General features: G+C 44.6%; 1 protein-coding gene across 2 annotated transcripts in view; it reads right to left on the bottom strand.

Moving 5' to 3' along the window:
- NDUFS8 (NADH:ubiquinone oxidoreductase core subunit S8) overlaps nucleotides 1-23,440 on the bottom strand; it is a 99,306-nt gene extending 75,866 nt beyond the window's left edge. The window contains exons 1-2 of one of the 2 annotated variants that reach the window (XM_069628933.1): nucleotides 23,222-23,440; nucleotides 9,274-9,336 (exon numbers count right to left, since the gene is read on the bottom strand). In XM_069628933.1, the coding sequence (XP_069485034.1) occupies nucleotides 9,274-9,316 (43 nt within the window). In that variant the 5' untranslated portion in view covers nucleotides 9,317-9,336; nucleotides 23,222-23,440. Of the gene's footprint in view, nucleotides 1-9,273; nucleotides 9,337-23,013; nucleotides 23,110-23,221 lie in introns of those variants that run through there. The other variant, XM_069628934.1, reaches the window with a different exon arrangement.
- Nucleotides 23,441-24,355: the final 915 nt, after the last annotated feature.

The following is a 24,355-nucleotide window of genomic DNA, read 5'->3' as shown; positions in this document are numbered from 1 at the left end:
CTACTAAAGACCTGTGCCTGATCCTGCTCAACTATAGACAGTGCCGATATCAAACCCTGGGCGTGGGGGGAGGGAGGCTTTGATAAACCCATGGTTTATTACCACTATGTGTGGAAGTTAAAATCCTTGACTTTCACCTATTCCTACAATCCTCTCTACTAAGTGTTGAATAACCCATGGAGGGAATTCCAGGCCAAGGTGCGGAGACTAAAAGGGGGAAAATAAGCCAGATAGGGCGATAACTGAAGATTTTTTTATACCAAGAAAAAAGGAAGCGATGAAGAAGAGAGAAAGCGAAGAAAGAGCGTCTTCGTGCACCCACTCTTGTCAACAACCCAGACACTGGTAGACAGCTACAACTCTATACTCACTCACGCCATCAAAATTGTGGCTCCTCTTATCCAGAGGAAAGCCAAAGCAGTCTTGCACCATAATTCCTGGTTCTCATCCAAAGTTGAAAACCTTCGCATTCTTAAGCGTCAGGCCTAAACCAAGTGGAATCTCAACCCTTCTGAGCAGAACAAAGCCTGCTTCACTCTGATAGCCAGCACCTACAAGAAAGCAATGCACCTACAAAAAGCAATCCTTCTTGGGAAAGAAGAAACTGTCTATAAACACTAGGATTGAGAATGCGAAAAAAATCCAGCACTAGGGAGCTTTTCACCATCATGCACAAACTTGACTCGCCAGTGCCCACATCCACTAACTGCACACACAATAGTACCTGAAACATTAATATCCAAAATGCCCAATTACATCGAATTGACACTCCAAAAAAAGAAGATTAGCAACACAAAAAATAAAAAACAGAATTTCTGATGCAGACGCCTCCCTTACAGGAGGTCACTCAAATCAAAGGCCTCAAACCTTCCCGTTGCCAGAGAGACACATGCCCAGCAGCAGTCAGACTTTGCTGAACCACTGGCACCCTTCTTGGCTACACCCATAAACTCCTTGTTCACCTCTTGCTGTGTACCCTTCAGCTTCAAGGATGCATGGTTCCTTCCACTACTAAAAAAAAAAAAAAAAATAACTACTTTGGACCCCAACATCCCCACTATCATCCCATGACCACTGTCCCCATTCTGCTGAAAATCCTAGGCTTTGCAGTCTATCTTCAGATCCAGAGCTTCCTGGAAACCCACAAACTCTTGGGCCTGCACCAGTCTAGCTTCTGTCCGGGCTATGGCACTGAATCAAACCTACTGGATCTGAAGATCCTGAAGATCCAACTAGAGGAGATGAAAGACGCTGGCAAGTCAGCCCCCCTCCTGCTGCTAGACTTTTTCGCAGCCTTTGACCCTGTGGATCATCAAATCCAGTGTCAACACCTGTCCTCTGCTGCACACTTCTCACCAGACGCGCTCTCTTGAATATCATCCTTACTTTCCGAGAGAACCAGGAGGGTGTTTTCAACCAGTGCTGCTGTTCCTCCGGCCCTTGTTACACGTCGAGTCCCGCAAGGTTTGTGAGTCTCCCCGACACTTTACAACAAATTCACACAACCACTTTTCGACCCGCTTGATGATAAAGGAATTGACTACACTAACTATGCAGACAACATTCAGATCTTGCTCCCACTGACTGGAAACTATGCTACCGACTCTCTCAATCTTCACTCCATCATACCATCCAGGCTTGGATGGTTTCCCACCTGCTTTGCCTCAACGATGAAAAGACAGAAATACTACTGGTCGGCTCACACCCCTCACTTAACAAGCTTGGCCCATCCTACAGATGATCATTGACGGTATCACCATCCAGGTCTCTAGCAATGCCAAGACCGTGGATGCTACTCTGACCGACCGTCTCAAGGCAGGTAAATGCAATCGCCTTTTCAGTAGCCCACACCGCTAAACTAATCAATGCACGCAGACTCTTCCTGACCTCTGAAAGCTGTGTCACCACTGATAGAGCCCTCATAGGCTCGAGACTGGGCAACTGCAATGGCTTATTTGCAGGGACCTCTCCGCGCAATATCAATCAACTGCAGATTGTTCAGAATAACGCTCCAAAGTGCGATCACATATCAGCAGCAAAAAGAAGTGCTCACTTGCTTCCCATCAGGGAGCCCATCATCTTTAAATCCTTACCTATCATGCACAAATGTCTTTCGAACAAAGTGCCAAAGTATCTCTCGCAAAAAATCTCCAAATCTCAATCCACCAGACCTATCCTTTCTACGTACTCCCACCAGCTAACTATCCCTAGATTCAGGAGGAAGAGATCTGGGGGACAGCTTCACAGTAATCTCTTCCAAGAGCTGGAAAGCTCTTTCTTTGCACCAGAGATCAGAACAATCATACTGGACCTTCAGGAAACACCTTAACACCTTACTCTTCTCCAACCTGCTGCTCGGCAGAGCCATCTGAATACCATCTCCCAATTGGTCTAAATTTGTCCTTAACACAAACCAACCACGTTTGCTTAAGTTCCTTGATATGCATGTAACCTCCTGTCTACTTTACTTGTAACTAGCGCCTTGATGCCTCCGGGTTCAATGTGCAAAGTAAATGTATACCTCGAATGAAAGGAGGTTGAGCACGAAAAATGTGAGTGTATGGACGAAAGGGAGGGAAAGAGGGAAGAGGACGAAAAATCAGAAAGAAGAAATAAGAAAGGAAGACCATGATTTAAAGAAAGTAAGAGGAAGATGAGAGGAAGAGGGGAAGAAAAAGGGAAAAGGATTAAGGGAACGAAGAACAAACAGAAGGACAGCAATAGGAAGTGAAGCAGAAGTCCCAAAGAAAGAGAAGGAAATTGGAGTTGGGCGAAGGTGAAAGAATGATAGAGACAGGTGCAATAAGTGCAGAGTTGGTGAAAAATTGAGGCGGGAGGAACAAAAAAGGCATACGTTGTGTTGAAAGTTTAACAGCTGCAGCTTATAGGGGAATCTTGAATATAGGAGAGATATTCCTGTGTGTTAGACGGTGGTGAGAGAAGTACAGATGAATTGTCATAAAAGGTACTGGTACATCGCTCTGCCCAATTGTGTGAGAAAAGAGCAGGATAAACAAAAAGGGGGAATGACAAGAGTCTGAAAGCCTTGAGGATGCCTGCACTTTTTCTGAAATACTGCTCTGTATGTGCAGCAATCTTGCCTTTTACAACAAAATCATTGTATCCAACTCTGGCACCTTTTGTCTTTCAATCACTTTATTAGAGTGGCTCTATGGCTCGATGCTTTTCAATAATTGGCCATATTACCTTTCTTTTTATAACTGTCGTCATGAGAGACTAACTAAAACTTCCACTTTTCGTTGGAATTGCGGGATTCTCAATGGTCCTGTGCTTTTGCGTTGGCTGACACCTTTTTAGGGTTCAAAATATTTTGCAAGTCAGAAGCTCCGTGTGCTCAGAAATTGCCATGCGAGTCACCACTTTCCCTACGACTTCACCCCGCTATTAACAAACGTTGTCCTTAAAGAAAACATTCCATATCAAACCTCATTATTTGGCTTACTAGTCGACTGTTAAATACATCAAGGAAGTTGTGTCCGTTTCCCACTTCTAGTAACACATTTCTAGTTTCTCCAATTTGGCCATTTCCCGCCTTAAATTTTATTTATTGATCAATGAGTTTCATATAGCAATGCTCTACTCAGAGGAATATCGAAAAGCTTTATAGGTTTTAAACTGGATGTAAGAACCGGATCCTTCATTATTTGTTTGCGCTGAGTAAGGAGCAGCACAAAAGAGTGGGGGGCGAGTGATAGGGGTACGACAAAGAAGGGACTAGGACTGAGGAGGTACCAAACAATAGAGGAGTTGATATGAGCCTCAGTACAAGCAAATTCAGAGCCCTTGCATGCAAAAAGTAACGCCATTCGATCTGGAAGCTAGAGGTATCATTAGTGTTACAAAAGGACATGAAAGGATGATTGGATCAAAAAAAAAGGGGAAGAAGTTACAAAAGGTCAGTTTCGGAACCAAGTGCATTCTACGTGTCAGTATTCCAAGGCATAAGGAGCTTCAGCTTTCAATATCTCTTGAATGTCCCTGGATGGCTAGTAGGCTGGACAGATAGGATGTTTTCATTCAGATTTGAAGTATTTTCAAGACGATATGGGTGATTAACTTATTGACCCTGGCTTCATGAGAGAACAGTGAAATTCTCTGAGGAATGAGCTTATGTGGTCGAATTTTCTTGCTCCAATAGGGAGCCTGGAAGCAGTGTGCAGGATAGTTTAAAAAAAGCAGCCAACAAACATTTTGTAAGAACCACCATAGAAAATGGGTCTAGTGCTGAAAAGCACAGAGCGAAAGTCACAGCTAGGTATTACATAGTTAAGTCTCATGGAAATTTGAAAACCAGGATGAACCCAGACTATTAAGATTTCCAAAAAAGAGCAGTGTCAAAACATAATTGTAATCCACTCAGTCAGCCATGCTTTGCCAAACCTGCTGTATTATTAGGAGTCAATTGAAGGAGGTTTAGCACAAGAAAAATCGTGGGCATTTTGTAATGGGATTACCCTTGGCCACGTGTATATCTTTAAACCTATTAGTTTGCACCCGTTTAGCGCTTTTACTACTGTTTCTGCACTTTCCAGCTAGGTCTGTGCGACATCACTGCCCTGTCATCCTACAGTAGGAACAGTGTCAGGTCACCAGCTCTGGCAGTTGGGAATCCTGTCATGAAGACCGCAGGGCTCTACCAGTAAACTCGCATATCTTGATAAGTGATCTGGACTACTCACTTCACTGCTGATGGGGTGACCGAGTAGCACCCCACAGCCAACCACCTAGCCCCAGAAGGATAGCGTTTTCCCTCCTTCCATGGACATGCCCCGTGCAAGTTTGGCGAGCAATCAGTACACCAGGGATCATCTAATGAGGACAACCTGTAATACAAAATAAATTCTACCAGGGAAGAGATGTAGTGACTGGGTGAATGTCCTATGTATGCTGATGGAACGTTGATGCATGTGTATGGCTAACAGCTGTTGAGAAAGTTGGTGTGCAAGTGTTCTGAATGCATTAGATGGGATTGTGAGCTGGAATGGATAAGTGGGTGCTCTCTGTGTATATAGCCTAAGAGTAACCGGAAACCTGAAAACCTGTACATACTTATGATAAAGCTACTTGGCCTTTCAATGAAGAGGTTCACTGCTGTTGTGTTGGATTACCTTACTTCTTTATTACAGCAGTGACCACTCGGAAAAAGGCCCTACAAGCAAGTAAGCAGTGTCTGGGGATAGGGGTGGGAGCAGCAAAGATAGATAACCATGGTTCTTCTAGTCCCCCAAGGCAGTATTCATCCTTATTACAAGGGCTGGATCTTGGAAGGCAAATGGACTGGGAAGCAGTGTAGCTCAGATCTCATACCAGTTCAGCACAAGGTAGGAGATTGGAGACCAGTGTTGTGGGGTGGCCCCATGGAAATGTGGAAGAGTGAGCTGCTGCAAAGCCTGGATACAGCCATGGAACAGTGTGGAAATACCAAGGCCCTCCAAGCTAAGCAGTAGAACTAGTGGCACACCACCCATTCCAACAAGACTCAGCAGCAGGAAGGAACGACACAATAATGTGGGGACCTACCATGCTGCAGTGCCTTGAAGTGCTTGATCATACCCCTTACTCACCTCAGAGTGGCGTAATCAAGGAGGCATTCAGGGAACTCCTGCATAAGACACCATTATGAAGAGATGGGGTTTACCCAGGGGCAACATACCCAACGCAAAGATCTCCCCACTGGGAAAACAAGAGGAGAGCCATTCCTCTCCGAGTGGTCGGACCTTCCTCTTCCCTCCTGGTCTCGACCACTCAACTCCTCCTTCTTGGAGACTTCAACATCCACTTGGATGCTTCCTGCCCTTCCTCTGGACTCTTTCGCGACCTTTGCGACTCTCTCACTCTCCATTCTCCCCTCTGGCCCGACTCACTCTGCAGGGCATATGCTGGATGCCCTGATCTACTCAGACCTCCCCCTTTCTATCTCTCTCACCACTCCTCTCTCCTGGAGTGATCACTTTCTCCTCCCCCCCCCAGCTCACCCTCTCTACCCCTCAGGCCAAGCCCCCGCCATCCACCTTCTCGGTCATCCGACCCATGAAGCGCATGTCATTTGAGGCTTTTGCCGCCACTTTCTCTCTCCCCTCTACCCCTTTGTCTGACTCACACCCTCATACAGCCCTTTCCATTCTCCACTCTGTTGTATCAGACACCCTCGTTGTTCTTGCCCCGGTCATGAGGATCCGCCTGAAGCCGAAAGCCAAGTGCAACTCCTGGTACGACTCAGACCTCGTCACCCATAAACACAAGTGCAGGGTGGCTGAGAGGAAATGGTGTGCTTCACGTACATCCTCTGACAAACTGGCCTGCCGCCTGCTCCAAAGGCAATACCGGCTCTCTGTTCGCAATAAGAAGAGAACTCACATCCAAGCCTGTGTCTCTGTGGCATCCAACAACTCGGCTGAACTCTTTAAAATCTGCAAGCAACTGGCCAATCCTGCCACAGTCTCTACCTCTCCCGTCCCTTCAAAGGCCCTCGGCACGGCGCTGGCTTCTCATTTCAGCTCTAAAACTCAGGCCATCCTGTCCTCTCTCCCCCTCCCCACTTCTCCCTCCCCCTTCTCCCTCTACTCCCTTCTCTTCCTCTGGCCCTTCTGCGGCCACCTCTCCCCCCTCCTTCACTGCCTTTCCCCTGTTCTCCCCAGATGAGGTTTCTAGACAATTCCGATCTATGAAAGTCTCGTCAAAACACGTTCACCCCTGTTCCTCCAAAACCATCAAGGACCACATTGAGTCCCTGGCTCCTGCTCTGGCTGATTTCGGCAACCACTCCTTCGCCACTGGTGTCTTCCCCTCCCCCTGAAGCACTTGCTTGTGCACCCTCTTCTTAAGAAACCCTCTACCGACTCTTCCTGCCTGGCTAACTATCGCCCAATCTCCATCACTCCTCTCCTGGGCAAACTCCTGGAAGAGCTGACCATCTCCCAGCTCAATCTTCACACTGAATCTGTTGGTTGTCTCCATGACCATCAGTCTGGCTTCAGAGCTGCCAGAAGCATGGAAACTGCTCTCCTGAACATCCGTGAAGACCTGCTCTCTAACCTTGATTCCAACACCCCCTGTGTTCTCATTTTACTTCATCTCTCTTCTGTCTTTGACAGTCAACCATGCCATCCTGCTCAACCGTCTCTGTGATAACCTGGGGGGGGGGGGATCACCGGTCTGGCCCCACCATGGCTGACTTCTTTTCTCTCCGATCGACCCTCCCAGGTTCAACTTGGGTCCTCCATCTCCATCTCTACCTCTACCTGTGGTGTTCCCCAGGGGTCCAACCTCTCTCCCTGGCTATTCAGCCAATACCTGGCATTTCTTTCCCACCGCATTGTCACACTCTGCCCCAACTCCCAGTGCTATGCGGATGACACTCAGCTCATTTTCAAGCTACCATCAGCCTCCTCTTCTCACTCTCTCATCTCTGACTGTCCGCCATCCAGGAGAGGTGTGCCGCCAACGCTCTCTGCGTTAATGCCAGCAAGACCGTGAGTCTCGTCATCGGCACACCCACACCCTCCTTTCCTGTCACTCTATCGCCGGCCTCTCTTGGCCCTCTCCCTGCTCCACCTGCGAGGCTAAAAACCTCGGGGTCATCTTCGACTCCACATTCTCCTTCTCTCCTCACATCTCTGCACTACCAGCTTCACCTCCTTAGAGGTGTTCTTCCTTTCCTCTCCTTCCCCCAGAAGCTCACTGTCTCCAGAGCACTGGTTCACTCTAGGCTGGACTACTGCAACAGCCTCTTTCTAAATCTGCCCGCTTCTACTCTCTGCCCTCTACAACTCATCCACAACCAGACTGCCTTGGCCTCAAGCACAGGGATCGTATCTCGCCAGGACTGAAATCTCTGCATTGGCTCCCAGTGGCTGTGAGGATTCAGTTCAAACCCCTCTGCATTGGCCACAAGGCCTTCTGGGGCCTGGGGTCTCAATACCTTCAACTCTCTCTTCCTAAATATCTTCCTTCTTGAGCTCTTCGCTCATCCACCTCCAACTCCTTCAGGGCCAGTCGCTTCTCCAAGCAAAGAGTTGGTGGAAGATCACTTTCTTCAGCCGGGGCCTCCTTCTGGAACAGCCTCCCTGCCCTCCTGAAACTTGAGGAGAACCATCTCCGGTTCCGGAAGCACCTCAAAACCTTTCTCTTTGCTTCTGCTTTTTCTCCTCCTCTCCCCTTCTGATTACCTAGCTGACACTGAAACTGAACTGGTTTACCTGGCCACCCTCTGATCTCGGGGCCAGGTCCCCTCCTCCGCCAGTCGCACACCTGCACTGCCCTCCTGGCAACCCCAGCACTTGACACCCGATGCCTGCACTTACCCTTTACCCTTGCACTTGCCACCTGCTGACCGTACTTTACTATTGTCATTTATTCTATTATCCCATGTACTGCACTGTCCCCTCCCTTTGCACCTCCCCACTGCACTTTCCCCTTACCCCTTCCCATGCACTTGAACGATCCGAATGACACCTGGCCTAGTAGGATTGTTGTCCGTCTTCCCTCTGTTCCCCCTCCCTTGCCTCATCGCACCTTGAAACACTTGTGTATAGGCGCGTTATAAATGCCATATCATATATCAAACAACCACAATGGAGTACCATTCAAAAGGTATTGCCGGAAACAAAGGCATAAGCACTCCACTCAATGTGTAATTCAGAATGGGGATCTGGTAATTTTTTCGAAATGCAATTATCTCGAAAACATTTAGTTGAATTTTTTTTTCCTGAATGTAATACTTTTTTGGGGGTTTTGGAAGTAAAAAAAAGTGTTAAAAAAACAGGGGTCTGGGGAGAACCCCCCCCCCCCACCCCATTAAAAAAATAAACAAACAAACATTTGGAAAAAAAACTGACGACATTTTTTCGAGATAATGGCATTCGAAAAAATCACTATAAACCTTCAGAATAGCTACACAATCACTGAACTGCAAATCTGTGGTGAAAAGGGAGGTTTTTGAGTCCTGTACGTCTTCCTTTAAGGCAAGGAAAGTCGAGCTTTGCATTGGTGCACATCGCATAGCAAGATGTCACTTTAATGGACAAAACAGTGAATGCGGGTAGTAAGTTAGGAGTCGGTGGAAGTACTTGGATAGTCTCAATACCAATGACATGGAAGCATTGCAATTCAGCTTCTCTATAAGCAGCTGCAAGACAATGGTAACAAATGTAATATTACATGCCCAAACTGCAGAATTTTTAAATGTTAGTTATACAAAAAGGTACAATTGAAATGCAATCCCTATGCCTCACAGTGTTCGTCAACACTTACTGGTCCGAGAGGTGGCGAGGTACAAGATACGCAGAGCCGACATGATGGCAGTTGGAATAATTCCTGCAAAACAAAGAGGACAAGTGTCAGGAGTAGAACATATTCTGCATGTTTCGAATAAATTGGTTTACACTGCCTCTTATGTATTTTAAACATGACCGCAGATATCGCCACCCGTGTGCCTTAGCCAGTAATCTGAAAACTGCCTAGGTTCACATTGTGCCAATCTCAGTCGCACACTAAGGATGCTCTTAGCCCCCTGTGTCTGTTAAATGCGCTGAAATTACCACTTCTGTGTCACATCTCATCTAGGATTATAGCATTATAGTGTGGGTTTTACCTACTCACTAACAAAGGTTTGGCTGATTGTACGTCCTTGAACAAACGCGGCATCCATATATAACCAGATCTTAGGCAACGGTTGACCCAGCATTTCTATCATCAGGCTATATTAGCGCCCCTACTCCTAGAAGCATGTCAAGTAAACTGGCCAATATGTCCGCCCCTCTAGTTAAACACTACATTCATGCAGTGACGCAGACCAGCTACAGAGCAACACAATCTATATCCATGCCTCTAAATCTCCCCCACCCCCTCCGACTATCGCTCCATCCTGCCAACTCGCTTCCTCCCTGCATCTCTCAACCACTACCTCAAGACTCTCCAAATAATAACATGATCTGTAATCTTGGCAACCACCCCATGCCAATCGCCCCTGTCCACTGACACTTAGAAACAGCAAGTTAGCTTCCAGAACTAAGCTCGAGAGACATTATCACCAATGCCCCCACCATCCTAAGAAGAAACTCACTCCTCACACTCAGAACAGCCCGCTCATGTACACAACTACCAAAACACCACCACACCAACTCTAGCTTACCAGACCATAATATTCAAGGTGCCCTCATCAAAGCCAGATCCCTACCAGCCAATGCATTAGATATCGCAGATATCATCACAACACATAACCTTGATTTCCTAGCCATCACAGAATCATGGCTCAATGCAGCAGCAGGCCCAGCCCTTGACATGCCAGACAACTAATAGCTGTAGGATGGACAGACCCTCAGCCAAAGGCAGATGTGCAGCCGTCATTTAAAAAATAACTTGAACACGAACACTATCTCTCCTATTACATCGGGAGAACTACTTTCAGTAAAAATGTCACTGTCCTCTACTGCTACACTAAACATCCACCTCATCTACAGAACTCCAGGGCCTGTACTTACCTTTGAAAATGATGTAACAAATTGCTTCGTCCAATGCCAAACCTAAATCACAAACCATTATATTGAATGACTTCAACTAGTTTTTAATGACCCACTAGACAAAAACTCCCTATCCCTTGCCAACACTAGACCTGACCAGCACTCAGCTTTTCGCACAGTATCCAGAATCCTGCACATGCGAAAGGCTGTATCCTTTTGACTGGCTTGCGGATCTCAACTGCAATTCAGCCATTACCTCGAACTCTCCGTGTCCATGGTCTGACCACCATCTTATAACATTATATCGATACCAAGATAAGCCACACCAACCTACGACAGCTGGTTCCAGCTGCCCCGTCAAGAAAACAAACGAAACATCACTGCTAACAACTTCCTACCCTTGATGCAAGCCTTTTTAGTACGAGAAAACTCTGGTAATTAGGACCCGACAAAAATGACCAAACAGTACAACAAAACTATACTTGCAGCCATTGGCAAATTAGCTCTTCTTGCCTTACACAAAGCTAAACAACCAGCCCACCTAAATGGGTGGTTCACTCCTACCTTGAAAGCATTAAAGAAATGCTAAGAGAAAAGCCTAATCTCATAGGAAAAGATTTCCTATTGAACCAAATAAACGAGAATTCGCCAGAGCCGCCCTTGAATACAAACAAGTCCTCCTAACAAAAAGTACTCTGTACAATGAAAGAATCACCAAGGCTAACTCAAAAACAAAAAGGAACTTTTCTCAATCCACAGAATTAGAATCTCTGGTTCCCCCAGTGGAAAGCTGCAACAAGCATGCAAACTGGTGTCTGAACATCCAAAATGCCCTCTAAGACAAAATCACACTACTTCAGTCAAACATTGAAGCAAAAAGAAAAAAAACTTAGTTAAACTTACTGGACCTTCCAGTAATCACGCAAACGCCCTAACCAACAACAAAGTTCCAGAATTTGAATTTACAAAGGTCACAAACTCAGAAGTTCTCCAAATCATCTCAAGTCGAAAACCCTCAAGGTGCCAAGGTGACCCGTGCCCGACAACAGTCACTCACTCCTTATCTTACTCCCACAAATCTTATCAATGTCTCATTTAAAAACAATTGCGTCCCTACCGACTTAAAGAACACACGGGTGTCACACCCACTAAAAAAGAACACCCTCGACCCAAACATACCTACCAACTATCGCCCAATAACAACAGTACCCTTTCTATTGAAAATTCTAGACAGGGTAGGTTACCTTCAAATACAGAAATATTGTGAAGCCAATAATATCCTCGGGTTACGACAGTCAGGATTCCGCCTGAGACATGGGACGGAAACAGAACTCCTGGATTTACAATCCAAATGGACGACAAAAGAGAGAGGGAAGTTAGCCCTACTTCTCCTCCTTGACCTCTTGGCTGCATTAGATCTCGTTGACCACAACATCCTCTGCAGACACTTAGCCTCAGCAGCACATTTCTCCCCAGCAGCACATTTCTCTCCAACGCCACTCAATGGATACAATAATTCCTAACAGACAGAACAATGAGAGTCTTTTCCTCTAAGGCTGAAGCACCACCTACCGCGGTCTCATGTGGAGTACCTCAAGGATCGTGTGCATCTCCAACATTATACAGCATCTTTACTAAGCCTCTTTTTGACCGGTTTGCCGATTTGGGTGTCACCTACACAAATTATCCAAATGACACCCAAATCCTCATATCTATCATTGGGGACCATGCTAATAACACCACACTCAATGCCATCTACCTAACTATCCTCATCATGGGTTATGCCTAAACGACAAGACCGAGTTGCTCCTTATAGGTTCACAACTCCAGCTTGCCAAACTAAATGATGCCTTCAAATTCTTTAACATCGATGGTAACACCATCAAAGTCTCCAACGAGGTGAAAAACCTTTGATTTTACTTGGACTCGATCACACTTTCAAAACAAGTAAATGCCACCACATCAGCTACAGCCTACACATGCAAACTTATGAATGCCTCCAGACCATTCTTGTCACCCGACAGCTGTATTACTCTGGCCAGGGCCCTAGTCCTGACTCAAATAGACTCCTGCAACGCCTTATATGCCAGTACCAAGATCCACAATATCCGAAAACTCCAGTATCTGCAATGCCTTTAGAGCCAGACTTAATATTCCCAGATCCGCACATATCTCAACTAGACAGAATCTCCATTGGCTACCGGTACAAGAATGGATCATGTTCAAAACACTCACCTTGACACATAAAGGTCTTCACCGGGCGGCCCCTTCATAACCGTTAGACAAAATATCAAAACCCCATTTTGCAAGGCCTACAAGAGCAGCCTACATGCACCACCTCGCCACGCTGAGAATCAAGCTGCAGAAACCGGGCGGCAGCAGTTTTCCTACGTTTGCTAGCAAGCAGCGGAATACCCAGCCTGTCCAATTTAGGGCCCAAGAATCCTTTTGGACCTTCACCAAACAATTGAAAACCCACCCCTTTACACAAAGTTTGGGTAACTAATCTACCTCACAACATGTCTATAGTATATATTGTACCTTCACAAGTGCTCTGTGGCTGTTTTATATAACTTTGTAAATAATGTATCACCCCTCAACTATCTATTATTGCTGAGGACGTTGTATATATGTAATCATGTAAACAACTGTAACATTCATTGTAAGAAAAGCGCCCATATGCCTTTGGGCTTGGCGCGCTATATAAGCAACAAAATAAAATAAATCATAATAAATAAATAAATGCTGCAAGCGAAAAAATGTCAAGCATGGTGTGTGGCAGGCCAGGTATTATGTATATTCCAAATAACCCAATTTATAAATGGGGAAAAACGTACATCAACATAGTGCGGGAACTGGAAAGACATTTGAATTTGGGGTTCAAGGACTCAAAAGTTGGGACTGGAGACAAGAAAGCCCAGTTTGTGTTTGTGAAACAAGGAGGGCCTTTCCAAATCCTGGGAGAGGAGACCATGGTGCAGGCTGATGAGGTATGTTTTTCTTAACACCTGCATGCTGATTCAGATTACAAAAGCATGGAATGATTTAAGTAAGGCTTGCTGGTAGTAGGCAACTCCAATAAAATGTAAAAAATATTTTTTTTAAAATAGACAGCCATTACTTCTTCTATATAGTTAGGGAACTTCCCCTTGTAAGAATATGGAGTAATGACACAATAGGACGGTTCCTAGTCATTTCATGGATTGCCAAAGAACCGAGTTCCTTACCATAGGAAAGGAAAAACAAAGCATTGAAAAAAGCATTGAATGCATTTTTTCTTAATTTTTTTTTTAATGGGGGGTCCCCCCAGTCCCACTTTTTTACCTCAAAAACCCACTATGATTAAAATAAACTCTTTACCATTGAAAAAAATGCATTCAATGCTTTTTTTCGATGCATTATTTTCCTATGGTAAGGCATTCGATGCAAAGACTAGATACCCAATAGGACAATGTTCTGAGTTAAGCGTTAGGACAGTAGGGGTTTTGGGGTTGGCAACATCTACAGGAGTTGGGTCAAGCCTCTATAAATAATCAGTAAATGTGTAAAACAGTCTCAAGGATTGGACAACATAAAGTGACATTCTCTGGGTAATTCGAATGAATAGAAGACTTGAACTCCGTCTTGAAGTCTCCGTCCCTCTAGGGACACCTTAGTCCATCAAATTTTCAATGGTGGTGGCCAACACAAAATGGGTGAAACCTACTCTTGGACCCTTTCGTCTATTGGCTAAATGGATGCTTCCAAACAGAAATGTTCCAAGGCTTGGCCAACAAAAGATCCACAAATACCATCTATTAATGTTCAGCCCTAATTTACAAATAAACACAAAGATGCCTACCTGCGCCATTTCTTTCAGGGAGCACTTACGATTCTGACCTCTCCGTGGCCTTCTGGATTCTCACGACTTGGTCTGAGGCAACATATGTTCAGCTTTGGGCTATTCAGCTATTTCTACCCTCCTGCCAGGACTCTGCAGATTGGGTTCAGGCTTCAGGGAAGGGCCTAGTCTTTAGGCCTTCATCCACCCTCCTGGTTTCTGGGGAAGCACCTTGCAGTGCAGTCTCCTCCTTAACAACAGGTGGCCTGTTCCGTGCTTTGTAGGTGTCAGAGCCTATCCTGGATAATAAGCAGATAGGCCCGCATCCCAGGTAGCGATCTTTGTTCCTCTAGGGAGGGTAGAGAAGCAAGTCTACTTCCCCTGGTTTGGGCGCCTCTCTCACTTTCTCAAGTACTTCCCCCCGCAATGCAAAAGCATTTGACTCAGGAGGATAGCTCAGGGTCAATGTGCCTGCCTTGGAAGAAAGAGGACTAAGCGCTTTATAAATAGCCAATAACACAATTATTCAATTGCATGTAACTCAAGGGTGCATGTTGCCTTTACTGCGATATGTACTGGAAGCAGCACCTGCTAATTCTGCCCATCATTGCTAAGAAAATAGAGCACGCTGGTGAGACATGGCCACGCAGGGCGGGCTCTAACACATTTACAATTGAAGCAAATCTGTCTGGGCTCTGCGCATACCAGCACCCGAGGCAGAACAGAGTTGATCAATTTAGCATAGACGCTGCTCAGCAGGTGTATGCCGTCCTGAATAAAGAGTTTGAAGATGGTGAGCGAGAATGTTGGGGTTTGGGGGGAATTCACAATCGCAACACATTTTAGCTTTTCATATAACGGGAATCTGCACCAGAGTTAAACTTACTAAGTGGAGCACGTGGGTGGTATGTTAAAGACGATTGGTGGGGGGTTTTGCATTGGGTGGGGTGTTGCGGGAGATGTTGCAAAGGTCAATTGTAATTTGAACAATTGTAGTTCGAACAATTCATATACAACCGTCCTAACATGCGGTAGGGTCCATTCTGACTCCCATCGCGAAGCCAGGTGGCAGGAGGCTGGCGTGGGCAAAGCTGTGATCCTGGCATACGATAGGGTCCATTCTGACGACACAGATAGCGCCTCACCCCACCCAGGGGGTGGGGGGCACTTGTGAGGAGACATTCTGATTGAGATCTTTAAGTGAGACGGTGGAAGGGCCCGCTGCTCAATATTTTCGAGGAGACCCTTAACAAGCCGGTGATCCTCCACCCACGCTTTGATGGCATCCACCCCCTGCGTGTCCATTAATCTTTCGCATGAAACTAGGTCGCTGTGAATCATTGACAGACACCCCCTCCTATGCCTTAGCCAGTGACTGACTTTATTTAGCAAGCTGTTGCCTTGTTCCTGCCTAGGGTCCTGGCTGTTAGGAACATTCATTAGATGGAAGGATTCCTGGTTCACATGGCCGGAAACTGGCGGGAAGGGTGTAGACATCCATCGGACCCACTCCACCCTCTGCCACCCTGGCCATGAGGAAGAACCTGATTTGGAGAAGGAATGACAGCATTTAGTGTTGGCGGTACAGGAATCTTAGGCGGTGGGCTTGGACCATTGACTTCCTGTCCCACCCATCGTGCTCCACCCTCACCCCCCCCATAAGATTGGAAACTCATAACATCAAGCCTTCCACCAGTTTAGTCAACCTGCCTATGTCGCACTTAAGCTCAGCATTTTCTTCCCGCATATGCTCCAAAAATGGGGTGAAGGAAGATCATAACCATCCCAGCCCCTAGTCAAAGCCCCACTAAAGTTTGCGACCATATCTTTACCCAAGGTGGCAAAAAACTTCAAATGTATTACTGGTGGAGACCCCCTGCGGGTAATGTAAATACTGAACTGGGGCACCATCACCCTCAATACCGCCACCATCCATTACACCCAGTGCTCCAGATAAGATTTTGAGGTGGGAGTATTTTACTCCTATTTTTAAACTTTGAAAGTAAATGTGATTTTAAGAGAGTAAAAATGACTTTTCTCCTTTGCAAGAGAGTACATTGTATGTGACATCTAGTTGACAGGTGCAAAGACTGTATGGACGTGTGCAAAAACTGTATGGAAATCATTACTATGGGGCAGTTTTCTGCATTGTGACAGAATACACCTTTCATTATTTCTTGAAGGCCTGGCCATTTGATCTATCCTGTATATATTTAAATGTTGAAAACATAAAAACGTTGCCTATTACATTGTAAAGCAAGCATGAATGTGTGTTTTGAGGTTCGACAGCAGAATTGTCTTTTGATGTTTAATGAAAGTCCTCATTTGCTGAAGCTATTACTACCTAATGGTATGCTAATGTTATGATACAACAGTGCAGAGAGGCAAGGACTCCATGCTAAATTCTATATCTAATCTCATGATCAAATGGTTATTTATATAGCGCTTTCGGCAAAGCACTGTACATCTAACATATTTATCACAATTATCACTAAACCGAAGTCGGTTCTGCTTTATCGACCTCAAGAGGATGTAAGGCTGAGTTGGCCATGCCGGGATTCGAACCTTCAACCTACAGATCACACACAGATTGCAGCGAGTGCTCAACCGGCTGAGCTATCTTATTGGCTAACATCCTTCAGAGGTCGGTTAATTGAGTATCGACTGAGGTATAATAATCACAGTGCCTAGATGTTGGACGAACCATGAATGAAGCAAAACAACGTTAAATACCTATCTGTATTATCACAGGGACAGGTTTTGCTGCGTTTCTATTTCAATTACAAATGTAACTTTCATTTGTTTGCTTTTGAACAGCGATTGCACTTCCTGTAGAGTCAGGTTTTGGATGTTTTAATTGTAGTCTTGAAGATTTTAGAGGCTAGAACACCTGTGATTGGTGTAATGACAATCACTCACCCTTGAGCAAAGACTCTGCTGCCACTGACCATTTATAGCAATGTACCCCATTGACTGCAAGGCTGAATGGCTGTAAACTAGACCAAGCATACTCCTCATTTTACAAACTGTTTTATAATTAGAGTGTAAATTAAATTATAAGTGTAAAGATGATCTGCCTCCACATGATTATGCACACAGCACAGGAATTCTGAAAAATACAATTGTGCAATGCTGGTTTGCTTTCACTGGAAAAAGCATAATGTTACAAAATATTAATTATCCATTGCAACTTAGTTTTCTATCTTACTAATTTTACAATACTAAAATGCTAGGAAAATAAATATGCACAGTGCTTCTGTTTGCTACATGAGCAGCAACACAATCACAGCGCGCAGTTTCTTTTTTTAAAAGGCCTCAGAGAAATACATTCTGTTTCAGAGGCGTTTATCCATGGCTTGCAATTATATCCATGTAGATAAAAATCAAAAGAAGCCTTCTGGTTTCTGTCAAGTAACCTGACCTTTGCAATACCCTTTGTTCTAAACTTGTGTGTAAATGTACGCAGGAAAATAATAAAGTTATCGTATTTACAAGATTTGCATGCGTAAAAAGGCCTGGTACGCAATTTATCTGGAGGCCTGATTACACCCAAGGATGCACCCTTCCCCTCAACCATCCGGTGAGAGTGATGAACGCTGTCCCACCGGAGTGGTCCTCTGGCGCTTGATATAAGCACTGCATTTACTGCCTTGTTCACCATGGGTGTTACTTCAATTATACAAGGTGCAGCTCCCTTTCCGGAATCAGGATTCCCGCCCGCCAACCTATACAGTTTGCCCTTGTGCTGACCAGGCTTTTTCTCAATAGCATAGGCCTCCAGTGATTCCTTCGACAAGGGTATTGGCTTCCCCAAGGAAGTGCTTACTAGAGGAAGAATTAGGGGGCCAATTGGGAGGTCTGGGGTGATTCAGTGATGCCTTTTGCATGATCATCTACCACATAGTTATATTTGGCCTTGGGGAGAGGGGGCATCCCTTATATTGTGTAATAACCCTTCAATTTCAGAGATCAGGCCATTAACATCCTGCATGGGTTTAAATATTTTAAACATTTTCCTTGGCCCACCTCCAGGTGAGATCTCTGTTGGGGCCTTTCTTTTCAACATGGTAGCTGGTATTAATATTGTGCACCAAGTGCCCCACCCTACTCCACTCTATTTATATAGAGTATAGAGTCCAAGTTAAAACTCAGCGATTACGATAAAAGGTTACAGTAAAATATATATTAATTTTTTTAACACAATTGTCATACACACTAAAAGATAAACATTTATAAATTAGTGAGAATGAGGTAATAGCAATAAAAAACAATAGGGGGAGGTTACAAATATTGAGTTAAACACTAAAACACAGAATACTGCTAAAAATGTCAGAATATATGCTCAACGACCTTCATCGATTAATACGCTGGTTAATGCACTGATGAATGCACTGCTATCAACCTCTATAAAAATATAAACACACTGCTAAAAAAAATAAAGCCACTTTACCCAGAGCTAATAAGAGTGTACAAAGATATACGTTCAGGGTGCCAAAGGGGGCAAAAAGGAGCAGTGAGGTACACAGCGGTACAGAGAGTCTGTTCCCAAAAGCCAGAAGTTAAAAGTTCCAGTTTCAGATATGGGCGAGGCACGCCCAACTGGCACGAGGGGCATCCATAGTCCGACCCCTCCACCCCCTCAAAACAATAGGAAGATGTTAATGTTAAAGGATATTTGTACCGCACACTATCACCACCGGAGTGGTCCTCTGGCGCTTATGAAAGAAAAGGGGGTTGGTTACGTAGGGCAAAGTTTGGAGAGGAGGAAGGGAGCTGTGATGTACTATTGGAAGTTTCAGTTCAGTTAACACCATTCGTTGAGCTTTTTGGTGCAGTATATGGTCCGACTCTGTTGTGTGCGGGTCTGTGTGGTGTGTTTGTTGTTGCAGTGTGGTGAAGTGAGTGCAGGTTGCTGCGGTTTAAGAGGTGTGGTTGTGTTTAGTTAGGGAGTGAGGGGTGTGTGAAGAGGAGTGTGGTTTTTAGAAGTTTTGTAGGGTTGGTTAGTAGCATTGTTGTCCGGAGAAATGCACACTCCTATTGTGGGTCTTTTGTGATTTAGACAAGGTTGTCCTCCTTTCAGTGATCCATTTCTGCATGATAAGGCTGTCCCTCACCTCTGTGTCAATATGTTGAGTTAGCTAGTCTTTGCATTTCTATCGTTTTGGTCAGGACCTACATCCCAGTTTGTGGTTGGTGCTAAATAGTCCTCTCTGATCAATCTACTTGCAACCTGGGCCATTTCCCCAACATCCTGTCTGAGTGGGCAAGGTTGGTAGTTGTGCCTCTTGTGTTAGGCTTGTTTGCTATTATTCTGTCCTGATACGGTTGTTTTTGTTGGAGTTTCCCCTTAGTCGGTTCTAGGTGTTGTCTTTGCCGTCCTTGATTCTGTCAGCCTGTTATTTTGTTTGTTACAGTTGTTTCCGTCTGGTTCCGAAGTGTTGAATAGCCAGGTTTTTAGTAGCTTTCAGAATTTTAGGTGACCTTTGGTATTTCTTATTCCTTTTGGAAGGTTGTTCCAGGTTTTCACCGCCAGGTGGCAGAATGAGGGGGGAATGAGGGGAAAATGAGGAGCCCACTAGTTTTGTTTTGGTTCCAGGCAGATTTCATTGCTTGATCTGAGGAGTCTTGTTGGCTTGTATATTGTTATTTTCTTTTGTAGGAATTCTGCTCCTTGTCAGTTTATTGCCCTGAGCGTTATGCACATTGTTTTGAACGCGATACGTTGTTTGATTGGAAGCCAATGTAACATCTTTAGCGCTGGACTGATGTGATCTCTTCCAGATAGTTTGAGGGGAGTCTAGCTGCTGCATTTTGGATGCGTTGTAATTTCTTCAGGAGGTGTTCCAGCATCCCAAGGTAGTGGCTGATTCCATAGTCGATTTTTGACATGAGGGTGACGATTGTCAGTGTTTTGTGGGTGAAGGACAGGAAGGTAGGATTCTTTTTGTTGGGTGAAGGAGGAAGAAGCATTTCTTAATTATCACATTTACTTGTGGTTCTAAGGTTAGTGCATTGTCCATTAGGACTCTCAGGTTTTTGACTACCTTTGATGGTGTGGGCACGGTTCCCAATTCTATCGGCCAGGGTATGTAGGTGTTGTTCTCTTGGTTTTTGGATATAATCATGATATCTTTCTTTCCTGTGTTGATTTTTAGGTTGTTGGCATTCGTCCATTCATAGATTTCTTTTAGACATTTTCCAAGTGTTGCGTGATCTGCTTGTATCGCTTCGATTTGTTGTCCGCGTAGTTGTAGCACATAAAGTTTTATTTTTTTAAAATCTTGATTAGCGTAGTCTGGTAGATGTTGAAGTACAGTGGTGATAGGGAGGATCCTTGTGGTACTCCACAGTCGTTAACTTGTGTAGATTTGAAGGGTTTTAGCCATACATTTTCTGTTCTGTTTGCTAAGAATGATTTAATCCAGAGTAGTGCCATGTCAGTTGTACCTACATCTTCTAATCAGCGTTTCATGGCTTACTGTGTCGGAAGCTGTCTAGCACAATCAGGGCCGAGGTTGTGTTGGGAGTCAGCGTTTGTTTTTAGGTCGTCCCAGATTGATAGGAGTGCCAATTCCATTCCTCTTGCGGGTCTGAAGCAGACTTGTGCTTGGTCTAACAACTTGTGTTTTTCAATGTGGTCTTGGGTTAGTTTGTATACTTATGTTTCTATGAGTTTTGGCGGATAGGGACTATTTTAAATTGAAATTGGCCTGTGGTTGGAAAGGTCTTCCACATCACTGCTTGTGTTCTAAAGAAGTGGCTTAATTTTAATATATGCTGATTTAAAGGATTGTTGTACGGTCCCCATCATGAGCGACAGATTCAGGAGATTTCTGTAATATTCAGATTGTGTTCCTTGTGTGAGGAGTTGATTTGTAGATGTCTGGGGGGCAGGGATCAATGGGAGAGTTTGTGTTCTTGCTCCTGTTGAATCCGGTTGGTTGTGTTTTAGGATTGGTCAGTCTGTTTTGTATGATTTGTCACATGTTTATTTTGTTTTTTAAAATGGTCTGCCAAGTTGTTGCATAATTTCTGTGAAGGTATTGGAGTGTTGTCGCAACCTGGTGGGTTTCTCATTTCATTTAGGATGTTGAACATTTATTTTTAGGTCTTGGTGGCTTTGGTGATTCTGTCATCATAATGCCTTTTCTTTTCAAATTACCTTCTTGTATGATCGGATTTGTCCAAGATATAAAGATAGAACTGTTAGGACTCAGCAGAACTTTTCAGTGGTAATAATTCACACCCCCACCCCCAAGGTGCTAGCAACATCAATCACAGTGTTCCTGACGTCCCACGAGGATCCACAAGGCATCCACTTTAAGCATCCACTTTAAACACCCAAAACCAAAGTCAACTTCCATACCCCGCCCCCCATAGATAAAGGTGCCAAAAGTCAAGAATCTGTAATACTGTTGATGTAGCCTTTGTTCAATTTATGGCGTGTTTACAGTGTATTGTTTTTAGAGCCGCGCAAGGTGGATAGTTGGTTATTGAGGCTGCCCAATAGAGAAGCAAAAACATAAACACTGTTAAAGTATCCTTGATTGTGCGCTCCAATCTTTTTTATTTAGCAAATTTAGATTTTGACACTGTATAGTGATTCTTACTGTCAGTACAGCTTTTGTTGCAAATTGCATGTATTAACATGCATACATTCTATGAATATTCCCTCTTTAGCAAATTGGAAAAGCAATGGATTTTGCCTCTTCTTGTTAATTGACAATTTCATTTCGCACTGTATGATGATTCTTTCTGACAGTACAGTTGTATGTATCACATTCAATCAGCGTTCCCTTTGTTCCCTCAACATGTGTTTCCCCATTGGTTTTTAATGGTTGTTCAGGATTTTTTTTTTCCAAGCTGCGATTTTTTGCTGCGTGCTTTCTATTTGCTTGACGTTCTTCAGATTTTTTGTCAAACTCTTACCTTTCTATGCAGAGGACGTTTTCACCTCCTTTTAAAGTTTATCGCATCGGGTTATCATGCCGATGTGATACACATTGAAAGGGAGTGAAAACGTCCTCAGCGTAGAAAGGTACGATTTCCAAAAAATAAATAAAAATAAAAAAAAAACAAATAATAACAAAATCAGAATAGACAAAGTATCACAAGCACTTCAGAAATTCAAGCACACAGAAAGCGCACGGATCAAATAAATCAAACTTAAAAAAAGAAAAACTCCTGAAGGACCATTAAAAACCAATGGGAAACACGTGTTGAGGGAACCTGATCGATGTATGAACGTAATACATGCAACTGAACTGTCAGAAAGAATCATCATAAAGTGTGAAATGAAAGTATGTCAATTAATAAGAAGAGACAACATCGATTGAATGTATGAACGCAATACATTCAATTTGCTACAGAGGAAATATTGATAGAATGTATGCATGTTAATACATGCAATTTGCAGCAAATGCTGTACTGACAGTAAACATCACTATACAGTGTCAAAATGTGCTAAATAAAGATTGGAGGGCACAATCAAGGATACTTGAACAGTGTTTTCTCAGTCAAGAATCTGCTCGCTTCAATATGACAGGGCGCGGTGCACAGGCTGCTTAAGTAGCGAGGTAACAGATAACAGGGACAAAAAGGGACAGCAAGTAAAACCGCAAAATAGCACAAGCCCCCGTGTCCCGCAAAGTCGACACCTAGCTGTTAACAACAGTTAAACATGCTTGAGTATAAGCATAAGTCATAGGTTACCCCTTTCTGCCAACAACCTTCATATAAACCGCCGATGTGAGAACCGCCAACAACCACCGACAGCCCGCGGCGCATTGATACAAGGTGCGGAATGACTCACTGTTCGCCGCGGGCTGTACAGCGGTTAAGAACGGTTGGGAATGGAAATGAAAAGCGGGAAGGTCAAGTTAATGACAAACACACATAAGAGACATGGGGAGTAGCAGACCTGAGTGACTGGGGGGTCTTTATGGGCGAGTCTGTACAATTGGCAGAACAAGGCAGAACTCTCCGTTCGTTCTCCAAACGCTCCAACCCTACACCGGCGGCAGCCCACCCAACCACAAGGGTAGGTGTCAAACAAACCCGTAGCCACAGGAAGCAAGACGGGGGACGGTAATCACTGCTGTACCGAGTGCAGCTCTGAAAGGAAGCGCTAGAGGAAAGGACCTAGCTACGTGCTGCGTGTAAAGCCGCACCACCAGCTATCGCTACGCCGCTTCCGACACCCTTATTCCAACTGCGACTTGCCTCCCCTACCCACGGTGAAGAGATCTTTTGTCTGTCAGATTTTTAGAAACTGATGTCGACCGGTTAGCAGCAGATAAGTGCTTTCGAATTAGACTAGTTGTCAAATCAGATTGATCACTAATAATAGTCAGAAGAAGTAGACTTTTCGTTTGCGATGTGGCATCACAAGTAACTACATCAATGATCAATCACCATCACTTGGAGCAGCTGCGGTTTCAAGACGAGCGTAAAGAGGCATTAGGGCGGGGGCACTTTGCAGGCCTGAACCACAGACTGTGCAGTTCTCAACACATTGCTACAGCATGCAGGCATGGTGATGTGCAACCTGAGAGGGATGGCGTGGAAATCCTCATCTGTGCAGCACACATTGACTTTCCAAGCCACCAATTCCATGTGGCCTCGAACAGTCGGAAATCCCAATTTATCGTCTAAACAATAGTCTGCTGTAGAGGATAAAACTGAAGACCACTTACACGAGACATGCAGGCTACAAAGAAAACCCCCCCATGTGGAGTAAAGGAGATGAGGCAATGATACCAAACACGTGGCTGCTGTTTGCAAAGGCCTGGAGCCTACACAGAGTTCAAGAGTGTAATGCGCAGAAAGGTCAAATCCTAATCTGTTTCATTCCTGTGTTCCAGTGTTTCTCCTTTCAACTCCGAATTTATAAAAGTAATAAAGGAGAGGAAGAAATTGAGAGGGACGAATGGGCAGAAGTACGCAGAATGCAAGGGAGAGAGAAGATACATGGTTATCAACTAGTCCCATGTCAGAAAGGTTAAGCCCATTTGGGGCTGTTGAGTTCTTGTGCTGCGCTCCAAGTTATTATGTT

Source organism: Ambystoma mexicanum, chromosome 12 (genome assembly GCF_040938575.1).
Source record: "Ambystoma mexicanum isolate Mex_15411 chromosome 12, UKY_AmexF1_1, whole genome shotgun sequence".
Lineage (NCBI taxonomy): Eukaryota > Metazoa > Chordata > Amphibia > Caudata > Ambystomatidae > Ambystoma > Ambystoma mexicanum.
The sequence above is the reverse complement of the archived record's forward strand: the minus strand, read 5'-3'. Positions and strand labels throughout refer to the sequence as shown.